The sequence below is a fragment of the Quercus suber genome, unplaced genomic scaffold (genome assembly GCF_002906115.3).
Source record: "Quercus suber isolate HL8 unplaced genomic scaffold, Cork oak 2.0 scaffold_318, whole genome shotgun sequence".
In the NCBI taxonomy this organism is placed as follows: domain Eukaryota; kingdom Viridiplantae; phylum Streptophyta; class Magnoliopsida; order Fagales; family Fagaceae; genus Quercus; species Quercus suber.
Window position 1 is genome coordinate 145,917 of NW_027069773.1, and position 23,897 is coordinate 169,813.

At 34.0% G+C, this 23,897-nt stretch overlaps 3 protein-coding genes across 9 annotated transcripts; 2 read left to right on the forward strand and 1 right to left on the reverse strand.

Moving 5' to 3' along the window:
• The first annotated feature begins 764 nt into the window (after positions 1-764).
• Positions 765-5,750, forward strand: LOC112025051 (uncharacterized). Its single transcript, XM_024057709.2, has 4 exons — positions 765-1,079; positions 1,178-1,265; positions 4,666-4,818; positions 5,535-5,750. Exons 1-4 carry the CDS (start codon positions 947-949, stop codon positions 5,566-5,568), a joined length of 408 nt encoding a protein of 135 aa, XP_023913477.1. The 5' UTR covers positions 765-946; the 3' UTR covers positions 5,569-5,750.
• A 188-nt stretch (positions 5,751-5,938) lies between these two features.
• Positions 5,939-9,834, reverse strand: LOC112016747 (WAT1-related protein At1g09380). The gene is made up of 7 exons (XM_024049242.2): positions 9,584-9,834; positions 8,207-8,269; positions 7,899-8,015; positions 7,548-7,803; positions 7,121-7,279; positions 6,596-6,747; positions 5,939-6,404 (listed from the first exon to the last, which is right to left on the reverse strand). The coding sequence occupies exons 1-7, from the start codon at positions 9,757-9,759 to the stop codon at positions 6,191-6,193; spliced, it is 1,137 nt and encodes a 378-aa protein (XP_023905010.2). The 5' UTR covers positions 9,760-9,834; the 3' UTR covers positions 5,939-6,190.
• Positions 9,835-13,208: 3,374 nt separating this feature from the next.
• On the forward strand, positions 13,209-19,304 carry LOC112025049 (pentatricopeptide repeat-containing protein At5g57250, mitochondrial). 7 transcript variants are annotated; one of them, XM_065782854.1, is made up of 6 exons: positions 13,209-16,622; positions 17,461-17,598; positions 17,921-17,991; positions 18,261-18,489; positions 18,590-18,747; positions 18,890-19,304. In XM_065782854.1, exon 1 carries the CDS (start codon positions 13,300-13,302, stop codon positions 16,531-16,533), a length of 3,234 nt encoding a protein of 1,077 aa, XP_065638926.1. In that variant the 5' UTR covers positions 13,209-13,299; the 3' UTR covers positions 16,534-16,622; positions 17,461-17,598; positions 17,921-17,991; positions 18,261-18,489; positions 18,590-18,747; positions 18,890-19,304. The 7 variants fall into 7 exon arrangements, with proteins under 7 accessions (XP_065638926.1, XP_065638928.1, XP_023913471.1 ...); XM_065782856.1 differs by having other exon boundaries at positions 18,625-18,747; XM_024057703.2 differs by having other exon boundaries at positions 18,261-18,747.
• The last annotated feature ends 4,593 nt before the right edge of the window (positions 19,305-23,897 follow it).

Genomic DNA, 23,897 nt, shown 5'->3' on the forward strand with positions numbered 1-23,897 from the left:
TAATAAGAAAATCTTTTGACAAATCATAAATTCGGTCTAAACAAAAATGATAACAACAAATCAATTACAAATTCTAGCAAAAAAAAAAAAAAATCACAAAAATCCAATAACCTTTACCCAATTTGTCTCTCTCACTTGAGAACTCTATGCCCCTCTCAAATGACTCCACCCTCATAGCCATAGAGACAAGTCCTATGTCACATATTGATCGCTTCATCCATATATTAGTTGGACCTTGAAAATATTAAGACGTGTTAATTAACTTGCAAAACTCTTAATTATAAAATCTTATTATTAATTTTTTTCAAAATAAAAAATACAAATAATAATTAATAAATTAATGCTAATATGCAACTTTGTCCACCTCTAGTATTGATATTTCAAAATTTTAAAATCTTTAACAAAGGACTTCGGCCCCCCCCCCCTAAGTGTGAATCTTAGTTTCGTCCCTGATTAAAAGCCAATTTCGTCCTTGATTAGAAAGTCAATTTATTTTACTATTTAACTTATTTTTGCTATTATTTATGAGTCTTACTGTACTTTTTGGTACTATTCATGAGTTTCATAGTACTATTTCAACTAATTTTTATTTTAATTTACAATACTTTTAAAAAAAGTTTTTAATTTTAGCAAAATAAGTGGATTTCAAACCGTATCTTAGTGATTTTTTTTTCTTTTTTCTTTTTTATAATTTTTTTTATGAATTATATTTAGAGGTTTATATTTATTTATTATTTTACGAGGACAAAATATATATAAAGTAAAGATAAAAAGGAAATATAGAGGAAAACAGAAATAACACTAGAAAAGAAAGAATAGAATACTGGGAAGGAAGCACAGCAAATTCTCAGTATTCATCACATTAGGCTTGGAAGTGGATCAGCTCAGCTCTTAAAAAGAAACAAACAAAATCCAACAATTTCTTATCGCTCCAAAAATCGCAGAAATGGATTTGTCGGAGCTTTGGGCAATATTCGGGCCAGGAGTGGCGGGCGCCGTATTCGGCGCCGGGTGGTGGTTCTGGGTGGACGCCGTCGTTTGCAGCTCCGTCTCGGTCTCCTTCGTCCACTATCTTCCTGGTCAGTCTCTTTTTTTTTTTTGGTTTCTGTGTAATTATATCGATCGTGTTAATTAGGGTTTGGTTTGATTCGATTGTTTGTTGTTGCTGGTTTCGTAGGATTTTTTGCTTCTTTTGCGGCTCTGATGTTCAATTGCGTTAGGAAAGAAGACATCGATTACTCTCCCTACGAAGAAGGCGAGTGGAGGTCTGTAATCTCTCTCTCTTTCTCTCTGTGTTTATTATTTATTTGTTTTTGGATTTTTTGATTTTTTTGCTCGAGAATTGTCATTGATATTTCAATCCGAGTTCAAATGTGTTATTGAATTTTGAAGTTCAAAATGAGAGCACCGATAAACAATGTTGTGGTACTATTGGCCAGAAATTTAAGATTTAATGTCTATATAATAGCTAATTGCACTAAGATTTATCATAAAGGAGTGTAAAAATTGTTTTGGGTCTTTTAGAATTTTGGGGTTCATTGACTCATTTTCTTTTTTGTTCGTAAGTGTTCATCTTCATGAGCATGCGTAACCTGTTTCATTAATAAATTTGATGATTACTTATAATAATAATAAAAAGAATCTGGGGACTCGATGCAGTGGTCCATACCCATACTAGTTACACGCAACGAAAAAATTATTGTAAATTTAAAAGAAATTGGTATTGGTTTTTTAGAACACGGGTTCTTGAAGTAGTGGTGATGTGTAATGAAGATTTTGAATATGGGCAACAAATGTACTGCTGATTTTTGAAGGTAGTGTCTAGGTTTTACCGATTGATGGAGATTTTGTTATATTGGTTGAATGCTAATCTAGAAATTAGAATGCTGAAGACAAAGACTCAATTGTGTGTGGTGAGAGTCAGATAGACATTTTACTTGAGTGTGGATTAGTTTTTTAAAGGGATTAGAAAGGTTAAAAGTAGGAGGAATAAGAGCAGGCTTAGGATATGGGTTGATGAAGCATTTGTCCTTGGAAATTCGAAGGTGCGAGAGTGCAAACTCCATCCATTTCATAAAAATTGTCTCAATTGTTGGGAAACCAATCTCAAGTACAGAATTTAGGAGGGTTGTTGTTAGGCAGACAGTTGAAATTCAACAGTCACTCTTCATGAGAATATGGGGGTCATTTAGGGGACCTTAATTGTTAGGTCCGTCAATGTGTGCATGCACACATATAAACACAGAATATCGCTATTTAGTACCTGGTTGTACATTATGTAATAAGATTTTGTAATTAGGAGTTAGGAGGGGGTGCAGGCTTTTAATGCATCAGGGGCTTTTATTTGTTGAATAGTTGCATATATGAAATATAAGAATGCATACTATCCAATTTATTCATATATTTTTGGATTTCTTGTTATTTTTATTTTTTATTATTTTTTATAATCAATTCTTTTGGAAAACTATGTATCTTGTAGAGGTAAAAAACTTTCCAAATGATCTCATAAAAACGTTCTTGAGTATGTTCCCTTGTTGAGGTCTCGTTTTTTCATGTTCAAATGAAGTTGGAAAAGCTGAAAGAGTGAAGATAAATTTATACCCTAAGATTCTTTCATAGTACCTAAGAATCATAACTTGTCCAATCAAGTGAATTATGCATTTTGTTTTGGAAGTGCATAACCTCATCAATTACATGGAGAAATCAAGAAAGATGTTATTTTTTGACAAGTAAGATAAACACAAATAATGGGTTATGAGTTATGAGTTATGACCTTAGTACACTAGAGGTATATAAGAGTGACACATAATTGATATAAAAAATGCTCTTAAGAATTATGAAGTTCTAGAAAATTAAAAAAATGTGTAGAGGAAAAATAGTTAGTGGTGTTTATTTACTTACAAATTTTATTGATGAAATAAGAAATCAAGTACATTGAATTACAATATAAGGTTTGAGAAATCCACAAACTCTGCAAAGGAAATACAAGATACCCTGCCAATAACAATATTATGTTCAAACAAAAAACACAAAAAAGCATACTTGATCTTGATATAGATTTCTTAACACCTTCAAAAGTTTTATTATTCCGCCTCTCCAAATCTTGCAATGTGAACTTGCATTCCCAATGAGACTATTTTATGCCGACCAGACAACCCTTGCCAACAGGAGTTCAGCATGCTTTGAGCTTTTCATGATTGGGGTTCCTTAGATTATTTGGCCTCCTTGAGCTTTTCCTAGATTTTTATTTTATTTTTTATTTTTAGATTTTTTGTTTTCTTTCTTGTCCTGTGTGTCCCTCTGTATACAGTTAGTGTACTTGGGTGGCACTTTTTTCTGTTTTTAGTAATGTTACTTATAAAAAAAAAAAAAGGTTCCACTAGTCCGGTTACTAGTGTACTTGGGTGGCACTTTTTTCTGTTTTTAGTAATGTTACTTATAAAAAAAAAAAAAGGTTCCACTAGTCCGGTTACTTGGGAGTGAGTCATTAAGGAAAGCCAATGAAGGAAAGTGAATGGGAAAAAAAAACCTGATATGCACTTCAGTTTGTTCTTAATGTGGGGAAGATACTGGCATTGATGTTAAAAAGAGTTGTGATAAAACAAGATCAAGTCCGTCATAGTGGGGAGTTGTGGGATCATCTCTTACTGCAGTGTGAGTTTGCTTGTGAACTATGGGGCTATGTTTTCAGTCTCTTTGGAGAACACTGGGCTATGTTGTGTAGAGTAATGGATTTACAAGTTGGTTGGTAGAATTGGATTGGGAAACGCACATTTGGTGTGTGGAACTTCTCTCTGTTTTGTTTGATATGGCTTTTGTGGAGGGAAATTTTCATCCTTTTGAAAATGTGAAGGGTCGGAGATGTAATTGAAGCTCTTGTTTCTTAGAATACTTTGTGGGTGGTCCATGGTTGTGGGTCTCAATGACAGTGGCACCTTAACAGAATTTATGAATTCCATTTCTCTTTGAGTCTAATTCCTTTAATAGCAATTCTTTAAGCTATCTCGTGCTTTGTAATTTTCCTGAGGTAGTTTTATTGCCATAAAACTTATCAAAAAAGTCCATCTTAGTTTACAAATGTCTATGCCTATTGTTTTATATAATTATTTCAATACATATTCGTAGTATGTATGGATATGTGAATAAACTTATAAGAATATATATATCAGATGTTTATTTATGTACACTCATGTTACATAAGCATTAAATAAAACAAAAATGATGTGGGAATTATTTTGGGTTTAATCTTTAATGTGACTTTTGCCATTGGAGTATGACGGTTTAAAATTCTCTTCTTTTCATTCCATGTAAAGTTTTATTTACAAAAAAAATTCTCTTCTTTTCTCCTGTCAGACCAAGCAATGACTGACTTAGGTAAATTAAGCAATGAGCCAATGATCTGAATACTGTGATTTGACCTCTGATTGGTTGGGGGAAAGTTCAGACATCCTTAAGATTTTTATGCCTTAATCAGACGAAACTCAACCAAAATGATCTCTCTTAGATTTTTCTTAATAAATAATTTTGAAGCACTGATCTCTCCATTGTGGTGCTGGTATCTGTTCTATTGCATTATTCCTAGATTTATCTGACATGAGAAATTGCACCCTTGTCTTTTTCCTTTGAGTGAGTTGATGGCTGCTAATCCTTCCATCATTGCAACAGATTGAAGCTTTGGCTTTTCTTCGCATATGTTGTGTCCTTTGTATCTCTAGCGGCATCAGTGGGCCTATTAATACAAGATTCACTTGTAACAACTGGCCCATCTGTGTGGACAGGAACTGCGGGTGTCCTGCAATGTGTGTTTGTGTTGATCAGGTAAAAAAAGGCCTTTCAGCTTAAGATTGATTTATTTGTGTACTTTGTCTCCTAGTTATAAATGTGAGGGCACAACTTCAAGAGCACATTACCATATCAGTACTGCCTTTTCAAGTATGTATTTTTAGGTGATGTATAAGTACTTTTTAGCCGAATTTTTTCCCTCCGCTTTTCCATGTTTGAGAGCATCTTGAGACTATTGTTTTGCCAATGAGTTCTAGTTCAAAGGACACTTCTTCCTTGCACAAGAAGAATGGGTGGAGGGTAAGGTTGTGGGTTCAAAACCCACCGGGTGCATGTGGAGCTTACCAAAGATTTTTTTTTTGTTTTGAGATATTGTTTCAGTAATTAGGTTTGCTGGCTGACTTTTTCTTCAATAGAATTAAATTTTAATCTTGTAAAAAAATTCCTTTTGGTTTAAATGACTTTGTTTTCACCCTAAATATCAGTCAACTTGCAACTCAACGCCGTGTCTGAGCACATTGATGATAACTCGGTTCTGAGCACACTTATGATAACTTAGAAGGGTTTTGCTGCCTTGTGGGTCTAAGATGACCATCTCTCTCTCACTCTCTCTCTCTCACACACACACACACGCACACACACACACACGTGCCTGCTTTCAGTTCTGAAGATATATTTATACATCACCGTAATGTTTAGAATGTTGTGCTACTGGCTAGTTTTTTCACTAACTCAAATTTTGTTTCTTGCAGTGGGCTGATTTATTGGACTTCTCACCCAGAGTAAACTAATGTGAATCATATGCTTTCCATTTGGTGCTTGAAATTACAAGTGGGGTAGCCATTTGTACATGTATCTTTTTACTTATTCAATCAATGAGATGGGAAATAGTTAACCTTATGTAAATGTGTGTTTTGGTAACAATCTTGAGCATCAAAGTAAACCCAAGGCAACTCTTGAATTTGTGATGACTGGTGTAGATTTCCTTTCCTAACATTTTCATGCTGTTCTGTTGAAAATCTTTGGCTGTATGTTTGATTGTATAACATATTTATTGTGGAGTAACAAAACTTCTCTGCAACTTTACATTATAAATGTAATAAAACTGGATGGAGTATCCATAAGCTGTCTTTTTATGTTTTCCCTTTTTTTGCCAAACAAATCATCCTTACTATGAACCAGAAACATGAGCCAGCAAAGGCAGCAACACCATTGAAAACTCGAAATCATTAACACAAGCATGCATTTCATGGATTACAGAAATAACATCTCAATTTAAGATTCATTGGAGTCCTCATGGAATGTGGAAGCCATTATTACCTCTACAGCAAAGTAAATAGAGAGTCACGAGTTGTGACAAGAAATGTTGTGCAGCTGTTTCTTTTTCTTGAATAAATGCCGAACTGGATTAATTTTCTTGTTGCTTCTCCTTTTTTGTTGTGACATAAAGATTGCCATCTGATTTTGCAATCACCTGCAGTTCCAAGTCGTCCTTCTGGATCATGGCATCATCTAGCTTTGCTGTTTCTATCTTTTCGATAGCACTAATCCGTTTCATCTCTTTATTCTTCCCCCATAGAACCGCAAAGAGCCCCAGGACGATTAAAATAGACCCTAAAACACTGAATTAAACATATAGGTTTAGTAACAAAAATATGCTGATCAAACTTGTTATAAACAACAGACTTGAAGCAACTTCTATGAATTCAAAATAATAATAACCAAGCAACAAGCTGAAATTAAAACTCCGATTCAAATGAATTCAAAATAATAACAAATTAGTAAGTAATTTTTTTTTTCTTTTTATACGCACGTTCCAACATATAATTTCTCATGAAGCAGGGCCCAGCTGGAAATAGCCACGATAACAAGCAACAAGGGGCTGAACACCGAGACATAGAGAGGACCTTTCACCTGGATAGCCCAGGAAGTGATGGCAAATGCTAGTGCAGAACTGACAATCCCCTGAAATCAGCATGGTTTTTAAATTAGGGCCTTAAACTATCTTGAATGTTCAAATAACTGATAATTTATAGGCTGTATGAAACATCATCTGGCTAACTTAAAAACTTTTTAGAACTCTCACAACTTAATTTGGTGTACTAACTCCTGATAGAAATGGCTGCCAGAAGTGTTTGAAACATAAAAATGGAGAGCTCACTAGCTTAACGATATTTGACATCAATTATGGTGAGTGAAATTGTTAACCTTGTCAACTCAACTTTTTTTGGAGAGAATTTCCTAGGCCTGGAAATAAGCATTCATTGTCCCAAGAAAAATAAAAGAAAAGAAAGAAACACTAATGCAAATTATTGTTGGCAAATTGAGTGAAGCATACTGCATAGAGAGATGCAACAAGCCACATTGGATTGCTCAACGACCATGCAGAAATGTCGTGTTTGGCGAATAAGGCAATGATCCCACACTCAATGCTAGCCATGAAACACATCAATGTGGTGCTTGTATAAGGAGCTGGAAAAATCTTGTTCATTCTTGCCTGAAATTATAAAATGAATTAGTACAAGGAGTTATCAAGACCTGAAAATTTGCACTTGAACCATGCACGCAATGTAACACAAACCAATATAAAACTATTCTCACTTTATAAGTTATGAATCTCAGTAATTGATTGAGCCATGGACCATATACCAAATATTTGAAGTAGAACTTGGCAAATGATCCAATAGTACAACCAAAAGAAAAACTTGGGTGATATTTGTTAGATCCATCTGAGCAGTTCATAGAATTATCGGAGCTAAACTTACTTGGATTATGAACCAAACTGACCAAGAGAGAGAACTAGCAATAAAAAGCAAGGGGCCTATGATGGCGTTTCCATGGCTGCTAGAAGTGGAACTATTCTTTTCCATATTCTCAGCATATGTCCACTGCATGCTAGGTACACTTATACCAATGGTGTGTCCATGGTAGAATGACAATAAAAGGGCTCCACCTACACATATAATTGTCCCTATTACCTTAGCTTGCCCTGGCTTGGTCTTAATTCCCACAGATTCTTGCCTACAAAAACATCAGCCAAAAACTTTCAATTCATACGAATTGGAAGAAAGAAACCAAGATTAATTTTCATGAACAAACAAAATTGAATAAACTACCTGAAAAGGACAGCCAGGATGAAAGTGAATGCTGGAAGTGTATTACTTAATGCACTACCAATTGTTGGGGTTGAGTGTTTTAAACCTACAAGGTAAAAGACCATATTTCCAGTTCCCCTGCATTTAAAGTGTAATTTAGGACAACTTAATTTGTAAAAAGAAAACCAAAAGAGTAGAAGATAAAATGTACACATTAAAATGTTTGTGTTGGGCAGGCAGACAAAAAAAGACTAGAAGATTTAATCTACCTATGCAAAGATTGAACAAATATTTCATCTACTACATTTGGAACAGAATTAAAAACTTACCCTGTTAAGGAGCACAAAAATAACTGGAGAAAAATAGGTATTGTTATCTTGGGTCTCGTCTTCCTGCAGGGAAATATGAAATGTCAATATATTGTTCTAAAGTTAATGATGAACAAGCATTTACTTATGCAGAAAGATATGAAATGTCCTGGCACTTGATTAGCCCATTAAAGAAAATGTTGACAAAGAGTACTTCTGCCTCTATAAACAAGCATAGACTTGTGAACTGAATGCTAAATAGAAATGAGGAATCAAAAAATATGCAAGCTTCCCATGCAACATATAATATGAGAGAGAGAGAGAGAGAAAGAGTAAAGTGCTAAGATTTGTGGTCATGTAAAAGAGGAATTGCACCAATGAGAATTTAAAGAACTTTAGGAAAACCTGATGAGGATTGGTATGAGAAAAGTAGTTGAAACATTAGGTGAAACATATTAATCATACGTTTCTAATTTGCATAGCCAGGAAGGATCCCTTCTTCCATGTGCTAATCATGTGATACGCGAGGCAACCATGAGAGGCTAGCGATCTAGCTAGCCCTTAACACTTGCAAGAAGAAGTGACATGGTACATATATGGGTTGGCTTCAAGTGCATAACATTTGTCAAATATTACACTACTCAATAACTTTCTATTTCACTATTGAATTATTTTGTCTCTCTATAATTTATAGGCTTGTAGAATATCAAAATAATAACAAATCAATAACTATCTTATCTATGTATAAAATTTAAAGGGGTTTTTTTCTTCTTTGAATTTTAAATTTATGTACAGAACATGAATTTATAAATCAAATAATAAATTAAAATTAGTTCACATGAAATTTGGCATGTATGTTAACAACATAGAAAACATATAACTAAATAGTGTGATTTTCAAGATAGTTATCTAATAAAATTTTTTTAGCGATGTAATATTAAGCAAGAGTTGCATCAGATGTAACTTGCTTTTATCTTTTTTGCATAGCACACTGTAAAATTGTTTTTGTTTATATGTTGTCAGAAGTTTCAATATCTTCAAGGAACTTTTAAAGATCTTTTCTTTTGAAATGCTTTCTCTTTCCACCAGGAAACCCTTTCTTTTTTGGTAAGTTACTTAAGGAAAGCCCAAAAGAATGAAAAACTTGATTAGATATATACAACATATTGTTTTCTGCTCATTTCTGTTGTTTTCTTAGCCCAAACTCTAATTGATTTTTAATGAAGACTGGTTTTCTGTCTAGGAAAAAAATTATATGTTACTTATCAAGCCCAATTCAAGAAATCAAAAAGAAATTCCTATTTGAAAAGTCTAAACCCCACCAGTACCAAACAAGCAAAATGTGACTAAAGTAAAGCTATGGTGAATAAATATCAACTCTTGAGTTCTTATAGTTACCACTCCATGAAATATGCAAAAGGTGCGATTGCCATGGTTGCAAAAACTAGCCGGTAAACGACGAGAATAAGAGGGTTCATGCCAGATTGCATGGCAAGCATTGATATGATGTTTAACCCTGCATAGCCCACTTGCAGTAGAACAATGGCCAAGAAAGGCATAAGATCCCAAGCCATTGTTTCTTGTATACTATTTTTCAAAGCCTATAGAGCACTTTCTTAAAGAAAGAGAGAGAAAGAGAAAGAGAGAGAGTGAGAGATCTGTAGATGTTAGAGAATAAGAAATGGGGAGGCCATGGGTACATATATATATATATAGAGAGAGAGAGAGAGAGAGAGAGAGAGAGAGAGAGAGGAGAGCTGGAAGATAATCTTGCATGGAAAAGATGGAAACCGTTGGAGAGTGATTTCTTGCATTCTTGCAACACCAGGGCTTATCATTTTGCTTGTGAACAAGTGGACGCCAAATACGTAGCAAAGTAACATTGGAAGGCACTTTCAGTTTTGTCTTTGGGCTTTTGCCAACTTCGGTTACAATTTTACATTCACATGCTTCAAGCAACCAAATTCCTTTTCAGCCATGTCAGCATAAAGATAGAAAAGGGTCCCACTTTGAATGATGGGTCCTGGGCCCACTGGCTTTTGATTACAATCAAGCATACTTTGTTGTTTAAACCTCTGATTTTATCAATTGGTGCAATGTGGTTGGGTGAGAAAAAAAATTAAAATGGAAAAAAGAAAACCCATTGAACTCAGCTCTCTGTCTTTGGAGAAAGGATGGTCTCCTCTGCAACGAAATTAAACAGTGCATTGTGCATGGATGTTCAAAATTTTTGAATTATACTGTGGATATTCTAAAACATTGTCACATGTGCCCTGTTTCAAAAAGTAAAATTTGATGTTACTTCATATGACATATATATGTGTTGTTTGCTACTTTGTTATGAAATTTGTTGAGACATGAATGATTGAAGTTAGCTACTCTTCTATTGGATCCTTATTTCAGTAAGATGGTATCCAATTCATACAAGTTTATTGGTTGTTGATGCCATTAGTATTACAATACTAATCTTTCAACGTTGGATTAATATGATTTTGATCCTAATTTCAGTAAGAAGGTATTCAACTCATACAAGTTTACTAGTTGTCAATGACTAATCTTCAAGATTGGATCATTATGAGTTGGCCTATGTGGTAATTTAGCATTTTGTTCTAGCAACCTTTCAATAAGGGTAGTACTAGCATGTAATAATTGTTGGAATTTAAATGATAAATTGGGTGGAATAAGATCATCCCATTTCATAATAGATATTTTATTTTCTGGATTTAATAATGTATAGAGAATCGTATCATTTAAAATCTGAAATGATGTGACACTAGATATATTTTTAAATTTGTAATATTTAATATAAAGTTCTAAACCATGAAATGTTATATATGTTATATCTATTACATTTATCATGGTTTATTAATACTTCAATTCTTCCATCAACAGCCTAATGTCAAAGTTTAGGACTCTCGAAACCGCGTGAGATTTTTTTTTTACCTAAATGCTATAATCATTTGCACAATCCATCATTGCAATATCCAATCAAGGCCCAAATTTACATTGACTATTTTTTTTTGAGAGTTTCAACCTATGACGTTCAAATCAATCTATTGTTGATTTTTGTTCCCAGGTCACTAACCTATGTGAATAATCGCCTGCTACATATCTTCAACTAACTCGTTTAAAAGATGCAAAGCTAGTTGCAACTTATTGGGATCACCTTAAATTTATTCATTTCATGATGGCTATTCAAGAGGACTTTGAGCACACATGAGCCTATCTTTTGCATTGTACTACTTTATTTCTAGAGGGTACAGTCAAAACAGCTCATCTCTGAAGAAAACCATTCCATTATGTATATGCCATCTCCAAATGTTGTCATGACTACTTCTCTCAATGCATCCAAATCTATTGTGGGACGCCTTATGTAAGTATCTCCCATTGCCATGGTTACTTAGTTACTAAGCATTGCGAGGTGCAACTCAAGAACCAGTTCTAGCCTCCCTCTCACCAGGCTACTACTGTTAGTCCCTCTGCACTCTCTGCTCCTGAGCCTCTTGCTAATAGTACATCAAAATCGCCTCCACTTATTGCAGCCTATGTCAAGGCACCAATTAACTAGGTTCTGTCCCGTTCTTCTACTACAATGTCTGTCATCTCAAATAAATCCCCTTGATTTATATTGATTTTGCATGCTGCAATCATATTACTCCGGCTTCTTCCTTATTTCCACACAAGTCTACATTTACTGCCATTCTTGTCATTTATACCGCAGATGGGCAACTCTGTGAGATTAGTCTTAAGGTCCACTTTTTGCCTCAGCTACTTGAGATAGGTAGTAAAGTGGTAAAGTGGACATAAGTTCAAAATATTTCTTCTATATAGGTTTTTTTCCCACTTGTCTACCTTTACTGTTGCTGCTATTGACCCCTTTGGGTCATTTGTATCTCTTAAAGCATTAAACTCACTCTAATTTACCAGGTCTTTCATAAAATGGTTCAAACATAATTCTTCCATATCATTAAAATTTTATATTTAGACAATGCCCACCGCAAAATGGTACCCTTCTTACATTGTTATTTTATTTTATTCATAGATAGATAAATAGTGGGGGAGAGGGATTGTGGGTTCAAAACATATAAATCAAATACCATTGATGTTGTCATTATTATTTGACTTAAACCCCAAGGCCCAATAAAGATTAAAAAAAAAAAGATTGAAGTACAATCCCAGGTTCTATTTTCATGTTTCTCCAAAAAAAAAAAAAAAGGTTCTATTTTTCATGCCAAAAGCCTTTAAATTATAATTCAACTTACATCTTTTGAGTGTTTTAACAGAAATAGTTCAAAATATATCATTCTTATTGTAACTCTCGAGTTTATTGAAAAAAAAAAGTTATGTTTTTTTATTTATTATTTTTAGTGTCGTTTAAAATTTCAACCTTAATATTTTATTAAATTCCCATAACAAACATTTTGATGAAAGAACAAAATTTATGGGTCTCTCTCGTTCAATGGTGTTGTTAAATAGTTTACTAAATTGGATAACCAGATTTTTCATTAAAAAAAAAAATTCATTCACGAGGATTATACTTAATTATTGCTATTTAAAATACAACGGGTATGAATACGAACGGTTTCAAATTTTGGGTATGCATTTTAATCTAAAATTTTTGAAAATAAATGTGCTTTCTAATTGGAAATCATTAAAAAAAGTGTAGTATGAGAAGCCCATTAGTTTATAGTTTTTCATCCTAATTTTTTTAAAAATAAATATAATAGGATTAGAAACTTATGCATCCATTCCATAATATTGTTTTTTACTACCAAAGACACGTACCATTGGATTATTTTATTTGTTTGTGTAGATGGAGTTTAAACTCATTTATTTTACAACAACAAAAGTCTTTTACTAAATAGGAACAAATTCTCTTTATTTCATTGAAACAGAGAAAGTCAATTTAATGGTTGGGATTTTATTTTTTTAGATCCAATAATGTAAAAAAGAAAAGAAAAACATGCATGATCATGGTTATACCTTCAGTTTTATTCTCTAAACCATAAAATAAACTCATTTCAATTGAAACACACAAAAATATTTCAAACTGGCCCTCTCTTCCTAACAGCAACCAACGACATCGTTGGCCAAAATTCTTTGTTCCAAAAACAATGTTTTACTCCAACACCAAACTCTTCCACTCTTCTTCTTCTTCTTCTCTTCAAACTTTACTCAAAAGAGGTTTCACTCCCACTCTCAAATCTATCAACAAATTCCTTCTCTTTCTCTCCCAAACCCACAGGTACGACTCAATCATCCACTTCTTCTCTCAACTGAGCTCAAACCAGATCAAACCCAACTCTCACACCCACTCAATCCTCACATGGGCTCTCCTCAAATCACACAAATTTGATGAAGCAGAGCATTTCATGAAGACCCATGATCAGATAGCCCCCAAAACTCGCATGTGGGACTCTTTGATTCAAGGCCTTTGTACCAAACAAAACAACCCAGAAAAAGCACTATCACTATTGCAATTTTGCTTGAGAAACAATGGTATTGTGCCTTCTTCTTTCACTTTTTTTTCATTGATTCTTAGATTTAGCTCTGAGGGAAACATGGGTAGGGCAATTGAGGTGCTAGAGTTGATGACAGACGAAAATGTTAGATACCCTTTTGATAATTTTGTTTGTACTTCATTGATTGCTGGGTTTTGTAAGATTGGGAAACCTGAACTTGCTGTAGGGTTTTTTGAAAATGCTGTGAGTTCAGGTGCTTTGAGACCTAATGTTGTGACTTATACAGCTCTTGTGAGTGCTCTTTGTAAGTTGGGAAGAGTGAATGAGGTTGGTGATTTGGTTTATAGGATGGAGAAGGAAGGACTAGGAATGGCATTTGATGTGGTTTTCTATAGTAGTTGGATTTGTGGGTATGTAGCTGAAGGGCTTTTAATGGAGGTGTTTAGAAAGAAGAAAGAAATGGTTGAAAGGGGAATAAACCCAGATACCGTGAGTTATACTATACTGATAGATGGGTTTTCCAAGCTTGGGGATGTGGAAAAGGCAGTTGGTTTTTTGAATAAGATGAGAAAAGATGGAGTACAGCCCAATTTGGTAACTTACACTGCAATTATGTTGGGATTTTGCAAGAGAGGGAAATTGGAAGAAGCATTTTCCATTTTCAAAATGGTTGATGATTTGGGGATTGTGGTGGATGAATTTATGTATGCAACTTTAATTAATGGGTTGTGTAGGAGAGGAGATTTTGATCGGGTTTTTCATCTGCTTGATGAGATGGAGAAGGGGGGAATTAGTCCAAGTACTGTGACGTACAATATTGTGATCAATGGATTGTGCAAATTTGGGAGGACATCTGAGGCTGATAAGGTATCAAAGGGCGTCACTGGAGATGTTATTACTTATAGCACATTGTTACATGGGTACATTGGGGAAGAAAATATAACAGGGATTTTGGAAACAAAGAGGAGATTGGAAGAAGCTGGAGTTTGTATGGACATTGTTATGTGTAATATACTTATTAAAGCACTCTTTATGGTTGGGGCATTTGAAGATGCTTATGTACTTTACAAGGGAATGCCAGAAATGGATATAGTTGCAGATTCTTTTACTTATTGTACAATGATCAATGGGTATTGTAAAGTAAATAGAATTGATGAGGCACTTGAGATATTTGATGAGTTTAGGAGGACATCTATTTCTTCAGCTGCATGCTACAATAGTATTATTAATGGGCTCTGTAAGAAGGGTATGGTGGATATGGCCACTGAAGTGTTTATTGAACTAAATGAGAAAGGTTTAACTTTGGATGGTAATATCCACATGATGTTGATCAGAGCAATTTTTGAAGCACAAAGTGCAAATGGGGTCTTAAATGTAGTTTGCAGATTGAATAATCAAAGGCCAGAATATGATGTTATATGTAATGCTGCCATATTCTTCTTGTGCAAGAGAGGTTTGCCTGAGACAGCAGGTGAAGTTTACATGGTGATGAGAAGGAAAGGGTCAACTGTGACACTCAAGTCTTACTATTTAATCTTAAAAGGGCTTATTAGTGGCGGAAAAGTTTTGCTCAGTCAGCCTATTTTGACTGCCTTTTTAAAAGAATATGGCCTAGTTGAACCTAGGGTAAACAAGATATTAGCATTCTACTTGAGTCTAAAAGATGCCAACAGCACCATTCAATTTCTTGACAGAATCAAGGAGAAGATTTCCGCTGTCACTCTTCCCGTTTCTGTTTTTAAGGCACTTGTAAAGCATGGTAGAGTTTTAGATGCATACAAACTTCTTGTTGAGGCTGAAGATTATCTACCTCTTATGGACGTGATTGATTATTCAATTATAGTTGATGGACTTTGCAAGGGAGCATATTTTGATAAAGCGTTAGATCTCTGTACATTTGTTAAAAAGAAGGGGATTACCCTTAACATCATCTCTTATAATTCCATTATAAATGGCTTGTGCCGTCAGGGTTGCCTTGTTGAAGCATTTAGGTTATTTGATTCATTGGAGAGAATTGATTTAGCTCCCTCTGAAATTACATATGCTACATTGATAGACACTTTATGTAGGGAGGGACTATTGCTAGATGGCAAGCGTTTGTTTGAGAGAATGGTTCTGAGGGGATTCAAACCAAATACACATGTTTATAACTCACTAATTTATGGTTATTGCAAGTTCGGTAAAATGGAAGAAGCCTTTAGGCTTCTGTATGATATGGAGATAAAATGCCTTAAGCCTGAGGAATTCACTGTTAGTGCTGTTATCAATGGCTATAGCCAAAAGGGTGACATGGAAGGGGCTCTAGGATTTTTTATTGAATTCAAGAAGAAAGGTGAATCCCCTGATTTCTTGGGTTTCTTGTATTTGATCAGAGGTCTATGTGCGAAAGGAAGGATGGAAGAAGCCAGGAGTATCTTGAGAGAAATGCTTCAGTCTCAGTCAGTTGTGGAGCTTATAAACAGAGTTGATACTGAGGTTGAAACAGAGTCAATAGGAAGTTTTCTTGTTGATTTATGTGAGCAAGGAAGTATCCAAGAAGCTATTACAGTTCTTAATGAAGTTGCATCTATGTTTTTTCCTGTTCAAAGATGGTATAGTGCTCATCATAAATCAGATATACAAAGTCTTCATGAACGGCAGGGATTTGGTACAGTTGCTTCGAGGTCTGTAACATGGCGCTCTGAAATTGATTTGGGGTTTGGATTGTCCGATGTTAAGGAGGTAGAGAAGGCGGTTAAAAATTATGATCGATCAGGGAAAAGATCTAAATTTCTTAACTTTGACAATTTCTACACTGTCTTAGCTTCACTCTGTTCAAGAGGGGAGCTGCAGAAGGCTGGTCAATTAGCAAAAGAACTGCTTTATAATTTGGATACAGCTGATTAATGGAACTGGAAAAATTGGATTTCTGTTACTGAACTTGGAACTTCCTCTCCCTTTTATGCAAGATAAGAACCATGCATTTCCACATGCAGGTATATATTATCCATTTCCCAGTGTTTCAGTTTTTGTAATCTTTTCACCTTATGTGATAATTGCTCCATTTAATATTCCAGGAAGTCATCTGATTAGTTTACAAGTCTTTTTCTTTGTCAAATGAGCTGTTTTTTAGCCATGGCTTCCATGTTCTATATCTGCATGGAATAGTGCCAATAAGCCTTTACTTAAATGTCACTTCCTCCTCTCCCAAGTATGGGTGGAGGGTTAGGTCCTGGGTTCAAAACTCATTGGATGCATGTGTAACTTACCAATTTTAAAAATATTATATCCATGGAATAGCAAAACCCCCTGATTATGCAAATTGGATGATATTTTAAATTGCCATACTTATATGAAACTGTTATTGTATGATTTTATGTGTAAAAGAGAATTTCAGTTGATCAGTTACTATGTGTGCTGTCATCTAGGTTTGATTTCACTAAGGTAGGTGTATGCAATTCTTAGCATATAAGAAAGCCTTCACCTTCAATCACTTTTGTAGCATTGATGGAGCATCAAGCTATCTAAGTGTAGCCTCATCAAATGCTATCTAGGCAGAAGATTACCATGTGATTCTGATCGTAATTTCTTTTTCAACAATACTGTTCTTCTTATTGGGTGCACAGTTCATTTGGGAAATTCACTAGATCAGTCTCAAAGGATAATATTTCAATCGGGCAAGCATTTGAGTTTTCTGTTTCTTCTTGTCTTGGCTACTGTTTTATTTTGCCTATGAATAGTCAGAATGTTTAATTGGCTGACGAGCAGTTATTTTTGCATTGGTTTTCCACATTTGTGGTCTGGTATAGCCTCAACTGTTTTCTTTTGCAACAGATTGTTACCAATTAAGTGGATGTCAACTTGGCAGAAGTTTTATTATGACAACTGACAATTATCATAGTGATAATTTTCTCCAGTTGGACTCCTACCACTCTAGACTCTGGCATTGAACATTTAGGCAAAGTTGAAAAGGTAACTAGCTACTGTAGAATTTAAATTTTTTAAATGTTTTAACCATGATTTCATCCTTATCCCAAATGCTGCCACTACACATTCATGGTTAGTTTCTGAATTTCCTTTTTGTTCACATTTTTTACATTGGTTGAGGAATTGCATGAACTGAGTATGAAGTTTCTCTTTTTCTGAGATATATAGTGGTTCCTAAGTGTCTTTACTACTTAGCAAACACATACTGGTTCCTACATATTTGCGTCCCACGTCTTACTAGTTTCAACTATTACACCCTTCATCTAGTTGCTGTCAACTGAGATTGACCGGCTATTGTTCAATGCAGCAGGCTCCATATTTGATGTAGCAAGGCAGAGGAGTTCTAGTGTGAGAGAGCATAGGCTGAATCCTCTTAAGGTTTGTATTCTATGAAAGAGCCAGGCTAGGAATAGCTGATATTACTTACGAAGGAAGATCAACTTAATTTCAGCCTGCATGAGTAGCCTATAGAACTAAATCTGGTTCCTTTATTTTCTCATGGTATTTGGACAGAACTACTCCTATGAAATAAACACTGATCTGAAAACTGCAATACATGAATGTCAATAAAATTAGTTCTTGAAAACTTATATCAAACAGATACTGACGGTTGATGATGCTAAAACAGTTTTGTTTTGTTAATAAAGCAGGCACCTCTCACATTGGTGTCAATTATAGAAGAAATGGATATAATCTTCTCTCTCCAAAAGATGTAATAAGACTTAGTCAAAGATGTGGATTCATATTCATTACTATTCAAGCCAAACCCAGAAGTACTTGAAGCATTACAAGTTTCAAATCTCCAATTCTGTTTGGGCGTGGCAAGTCAAGATCTGAAAAATCTTGCATTGGAGTCAATATTTGGCCAATTAATGGGTTAGTGCTCAAATTTCCGTTACACAATTGACGAGTTGTTTGGCTAAATCACATTAGGAAACAAGGTGATCCCTGGACCTGACGTCTAATGTGTTGCTAGTGTAATGACCAACATGCACCTTGCTGTTACTTCAGTTGGCCTAGCGCTAAGATCACAGCGGTTGTTACATGAACATCCTCGGTACCTCTTATCCTCCTTCAGCTGGGGCATTCTCTGGAGAAGCATTTATTGCCACAAAGGATGACACATCATTTTTGGTACGCACAGTTTCACCCCTTATGCTCAAGGTTACCCTTACTTTGACTATGCCTCAGACCCAGAGCATATTTTCTTACACCACATTCAATGGATAAATATAAACTAGTCTCTTCATTGACATGGTTAATTCTTTTTCCGCAGAATTGGAGACAAAATAGCTAATTTTTCTGTTGCCATATCAGAGACTGGTTGGCCAAGTGCCTGAAGGAATCCCTACATGAGCAAAGAAAATGCACTCATGTACAGATGACAAGGCAAACCTTACGTTCATTTGGTGAGGAGTGGGATGCCAAGGACGCTAGACTGCCTCATTTATACATTATTGTTTGAAATGCTCAATGAAGATAAGAAACCAGCTGGAGAAGAGCAGAGCATTGGACTCTTCAATCTGGACCCTCGGCCTGTTTATCAAAATTTTGAAAGCTGCTAGTAATACTAGAACGCAATGCATATCACTGTTGTATCAATATGATACAAGGTAGACTCTTCTAAAAGCCTAAAACAACAAACTCACCAGGATGATAATAAAAAGTGGGAAGTTGGAACATTATGCTTATCTTTCTTAGTAATTGATTCTCCTATATGCTAAATGGTTTCATGCAAACTGTTACAGTTTCGAGGGCCATATAATAACCCAAATGATAAATACAGCAATTGTTTGATCTCTAGCATGGGGAAATGCATTGTTCTTAAATCTAATAATAGAGGAAATTTGTTGTGTTATAGGCCTTTGTAAAAAGTGTGGACTTTATTATGAGTAAGCAGCATTTTTCACCCAAAAAGAAGGAAAAAGAAGAAGAACAAAGAGTAAGCATTACCAAGCCTATAATCATCAAGTACGAGATCTTTCAGAAACCCGGCCCTATTTCACATTAATCTTTTCATTTTTGGGAGACAAAACTGCTAGTGGTGTTTTTATTTCTTATGAGGAATCACTATTTGGACCTCAATGATATGGCCAGAGAGCTAGATAACGTCTGCACATATCAGTTAATGATAGCTTTGCTATACAGATATCTCTAACAACATGTCTGTTAGGAGTACTATACGCTCTCTCTTCTTACATAATAATAAATCTCACTATTTACTAATTCAATTCATGGTTGGATCGACTATTTATGTGAGTAAATAGTATGTCATCTTTATTCTATATAATATCTAAAAGTCTAAAGATAGTATTTAATGTTGTTACGTTTATATTGAGTCACATCAGCATTTTCGGTCCAATTTGGTCCACTACAGTCCATTTCAGGTCACTGCAATCCATTTCAATCCAGTTCAGTCCACAATGGTTCATTTCGGTCCACATCTGTCCATTTGGTCCATCTCTCTTTCTCTCTTATAGTTTAAAAGAGTACCTCTATAAATTATAAAATCCTAGTTGTAAGATCAAATTTGTAAACCTAATTTTTCATGCTCTTAAAGTCCATAACAAAATGGTGCTATAAAGTAATTTACATATTTTTTTCCTTTTACTTCGTATTTAATTTACACCAAAATACAAACTTCCTCTCACTAATATCTAAAACACAAAAAGATTATGTTAAAATAATAACCTCAACACAAAAAAAAAAAAAGCTGCAAAGATTCAATATCAAAAAAATAATAAGACCCCCTCAAAATAATAATAATAATAATACACATGAAATTCTACAATTCCTCTCCCAAACATCCAAAACACAAATTACTTGTACTTCAAAAAATAAATAAAATAGATGAAAAGAAAAATGAAATGATTAAGAACTTTCTACTTGTAAGGGCAAAATTAAACATAATCTACATTTTGTATTGCACAATTTTTTTGCTTCTCTTTTATTTTTATGATTTATTTCTATTATGATGGTTTTTAAGTACTATGGAGTATTCTTATTATGCACGATTGAAAAGACTGATAATTTTGGCATGTAGTAGAAATCGAAATTTTGCAAGCAATCTTCATGCTCTTGCAATTCAACGTATTTTTGCTAACTTGCAATTAAATAGGGGTAGTGTGATGGATAGGTGTGTGAATATGAGTTTTTGGGCATGTATAATAGAAGTAATTTACTACTAAATAACTTAAACAATGCTAATGCTTTGGTATGAGAGATTTGTGTAGAAAGAGAAGCGGCTTTATTAACAATTATATCACATATTCAACATAATGTTTATAAGTTTTAGATAAAATTATATAGATTTTTATATTATTCTTCTTCTTCTTCTTCTTATTATTATTATTAATTTTTTTTTTTTTGTCTTTAGGCTAGTCAAGATGTATAAAGGATGAACCATTTGTAAGAAGCACTAGACACAAATTTCAACTACACATTTCTTTATCTACAAAATATCTCGCCTTGTATAATAATAAATGTAAAATGTATTGATTCCTTTAAAAAAAATATTTACAAAATTTAAAACACTTTCAAACAATAATATAGATAGCTTAATTTAGAAAATCTAATATATTGAATCAACTATACATTATTAGAAAATAATCACATCAATTTAAGAAAGGTTTGGCTTATAGGTCTCATATGCTATTTTCATTTTTCAGTTAACAAAAAAATAAGCCTTCACATTTTTCTGCTCATTGCATGAATCTACAATGAGTTATTATAATTTTGGAGCATTGTATAGTTTTCCCTAAATTAGCTTATAAAAATCTCAAGGAGTAATCCACTCAATTGAGATTCATGCCTCATAAAACAGAGGTCACTAATATGAATCTCTCGAGACCAAACTCATTAAAAAAATAATAATAATAATAATAATGATTACAAAAGGCAAGGAAAACACACGCACACGGAGACACTGATTTGAATCTCCCCTTATACCAAACTCACTCATTAAAAAAACATGATGATTACGAAGCCAACAGGAAAAATAATTAGAAGAAGGTTGAGATTGGTGAATGACAACTTTACATGAACTGTATGATGTATATCTCAAAATGATTTGACCAAATTACTATCAATATAGATGCATACACTAATTTGTCATCAATCAAAGCAAGATCTCTCTCTCTCTCTCGGCTAAGTAACGAATTAATTCAAACTGAGGGCGAGACAAAAACAGGAGAATCAATCAACCCCATCCCCAATGGTAGGACATGGAAATCATTTCAAAATAATTACCCAGAACGATATTATGAAGTATGACTCACCAAATTAGCCTCTCTAAATATATGTTCAACAATCCCATTTACACAAGGAAGCCAAGTTACAGCCATTAAGATATGCATATGGGCCAGCTTTATGTTCGTGATTGCTCAGCTTCCCTTGATTCCTCAGACCCTTGAATCTTGGTACTTACAATTATACGTTTGTGGTTAGTAGAAGCAAGTGGAAATTGATGGATGGTTGAACTTGTCCTGAAAATTTTAACAAATAAAATGACTTTTACTTTTAAGCTTGTACTTCCACAAGCACTTTTCTAGCATACCAAAAATGACCTGTTCGACGTTGGCAGCTCTACATGTAAGCCAGGGTAGTCATAGGATTACCCTGACTTGCAAAAAATGACATATATACACTTGGTAAAAAAAAAAAAAAAAAAGAATATATATATATATATATTAAAAAATGACATATATACACTTGGTAAAAAAAAAAAAAAAAAAGAATATATATATATATATTAAACTAACCTATTGTGACTATTCTAATAAAAATATTGAACACCTTGACTTAAGAATTACAAAAAGTTGGGTTCAACAAAAATAAGAATAATGTGATAAGTTGTTACTAATTCTAATTTGAACTCAATACTGATATTATTTTTTTACCCATTAATATCAGATTTTTGCATAACATTTATTGTAAAAATATATTGTGGACGTAGCATTATTCCAAAATTAATTATGTCCCCCAAATATAACCCTTAATCTCTTTTATAAAATTATTAAAAAAAAAAAAAAAACTTAAATAACAACAATAAATATTAGCCCAAATAACAACAAACATAAACCACACAAAAACAAAATTAGACCAAACAACAAGAAGTGATCTAACTATTTAACAAAAAGCCTACTATAAAACAAAAAGATAAAAATCGCTGAACATTTAAATTTGTAGTTCATTCAACCTATTCAATAAAAAATAATCTCTAATTTCATTTTCCCCTAAAAGGTGGTACCAAGAAAAATATTGTTGTTGATGATGATGACAATTATATTCTTTTTGGTTTTGAAGTCACAACAATTTTACTCTTCTTAGTGACTCAACTCACAATTATAGTAAATATTCAAATTATCACTTTATTAGATTTTGTATAATTTAAATTTTTTAATGACTACCCTAAAAAAATAATTCCTAGAGCTGCTGCTACTGCTCAAGTATTAAGATCAACCTCCAAAAAAGAGGTGAGGAGTAAGACTACCTACCACCTACTTTTCTGATGTTGGCCTTTTAATTTTGGATCACCTTAACAAACAATACAATTCCAGTACCGTAATCCCCATATATCCCTCAAGCAATGACCAAAATATATGACTAGCACTAAGTTTGACAACTTTTATGGCGACAATAGCTCTAATATATATCCCCCTCCATGGGCTCTTTAAGAGTGCAGTTCGGGGCCGTGATGGGTACGACCGCATTTTTGTCACTTACTGGTGCACCACTATGAGAAATTTGTACTCTTATATTTGCTTAGGCCTCACACTTAACAATTTTTCTATTGGATAGATATTATACCTCACTATGTTAGCCTACTCGATGCTCATCGCTTCAATCCAACTTCGCAAGGAATTCATGGTCAACAGGGTACTTGTGTCAAAGCTCGATGACACAAGTACAAGGACATCAAAGTAGTAGATATCATATATAGGACATAAGCATCAAAGAGAGAGTGCATGAAATAGTTATTGATATCCAAATGACCAAACCAACTTATCCATTGTTCACTGAAAATTTGAAACCAGCCAGAGTTGAGCTCAACCTCAGATTAAAGTAATCCAAACATCATTTCATTCCTCTCAAATTGTCCCTCAGATCTAATGCAAGACAGCAGGGTAATAGAGATTTTATAAATGTTCTGCCTTTTTCCTTTTGTCACTTTTCAAGCCTGAAATGGTCTCAATCATATTTTCTCGTCTGGCTTCTGCTGAATGATCCCATATTTCCTGCTCAATCAACGCATTTTACTGTGTGAGCCACCACGAGAAATCAAT

Bases quoted from the DNA above. Each gene is read 5' to 3' on its own strand.
- LOC112025049 (XM_024057703.2), top strand. From the start codon at position 13,300: ATGTTTTACTCCAACACCAAACTCTTCCACTCTTCTTCTTCTTCTTCT.
- LOC112016747 (XM_024049242.2), bottom strand. From the start codon at position 9,759: ATGGCTTGGGATCTTATGCCTTTCTTGGCCATTGTTCTACTGCAAGTG. The intron at 8,270-9,583 runs GTAACTATAAGA...ATTTCCCTGCAG, and splicing joins TTTGCATATTTCATGGAGTG to GAAGACGAGACCCAAGATAA. The intron at 6,748-7,120 runs GTATGCTTCACT...TGCTGATTTCAG, and splicing joins TTGTTGCATCTCTCTATGCA to GGGATTGTCAGTTCTGCACT.
- LOC112025051 (XM_024057709.2), top strand. From the start codon at position 947: ATGGATTTGTCGGAGCTTTGGGCAATATTCGGGCCAGGAGTGGCGGGC. The intron at 1,266-4,665 runs GTCTGTAATCTC...TCATTGCAACAG, and splicing joins TACGAAGAAGGCGAGTGGAG to ATTGAAGCTTTGGCTTTTCT. The intron at 4,819-5,534 runs GTAAAAAAAGGC...TGTTTCTTGCAG, and splicing joins TGTGTGTTTGTGTTGATCAG to TGGGCTGATTTATTGGACTT.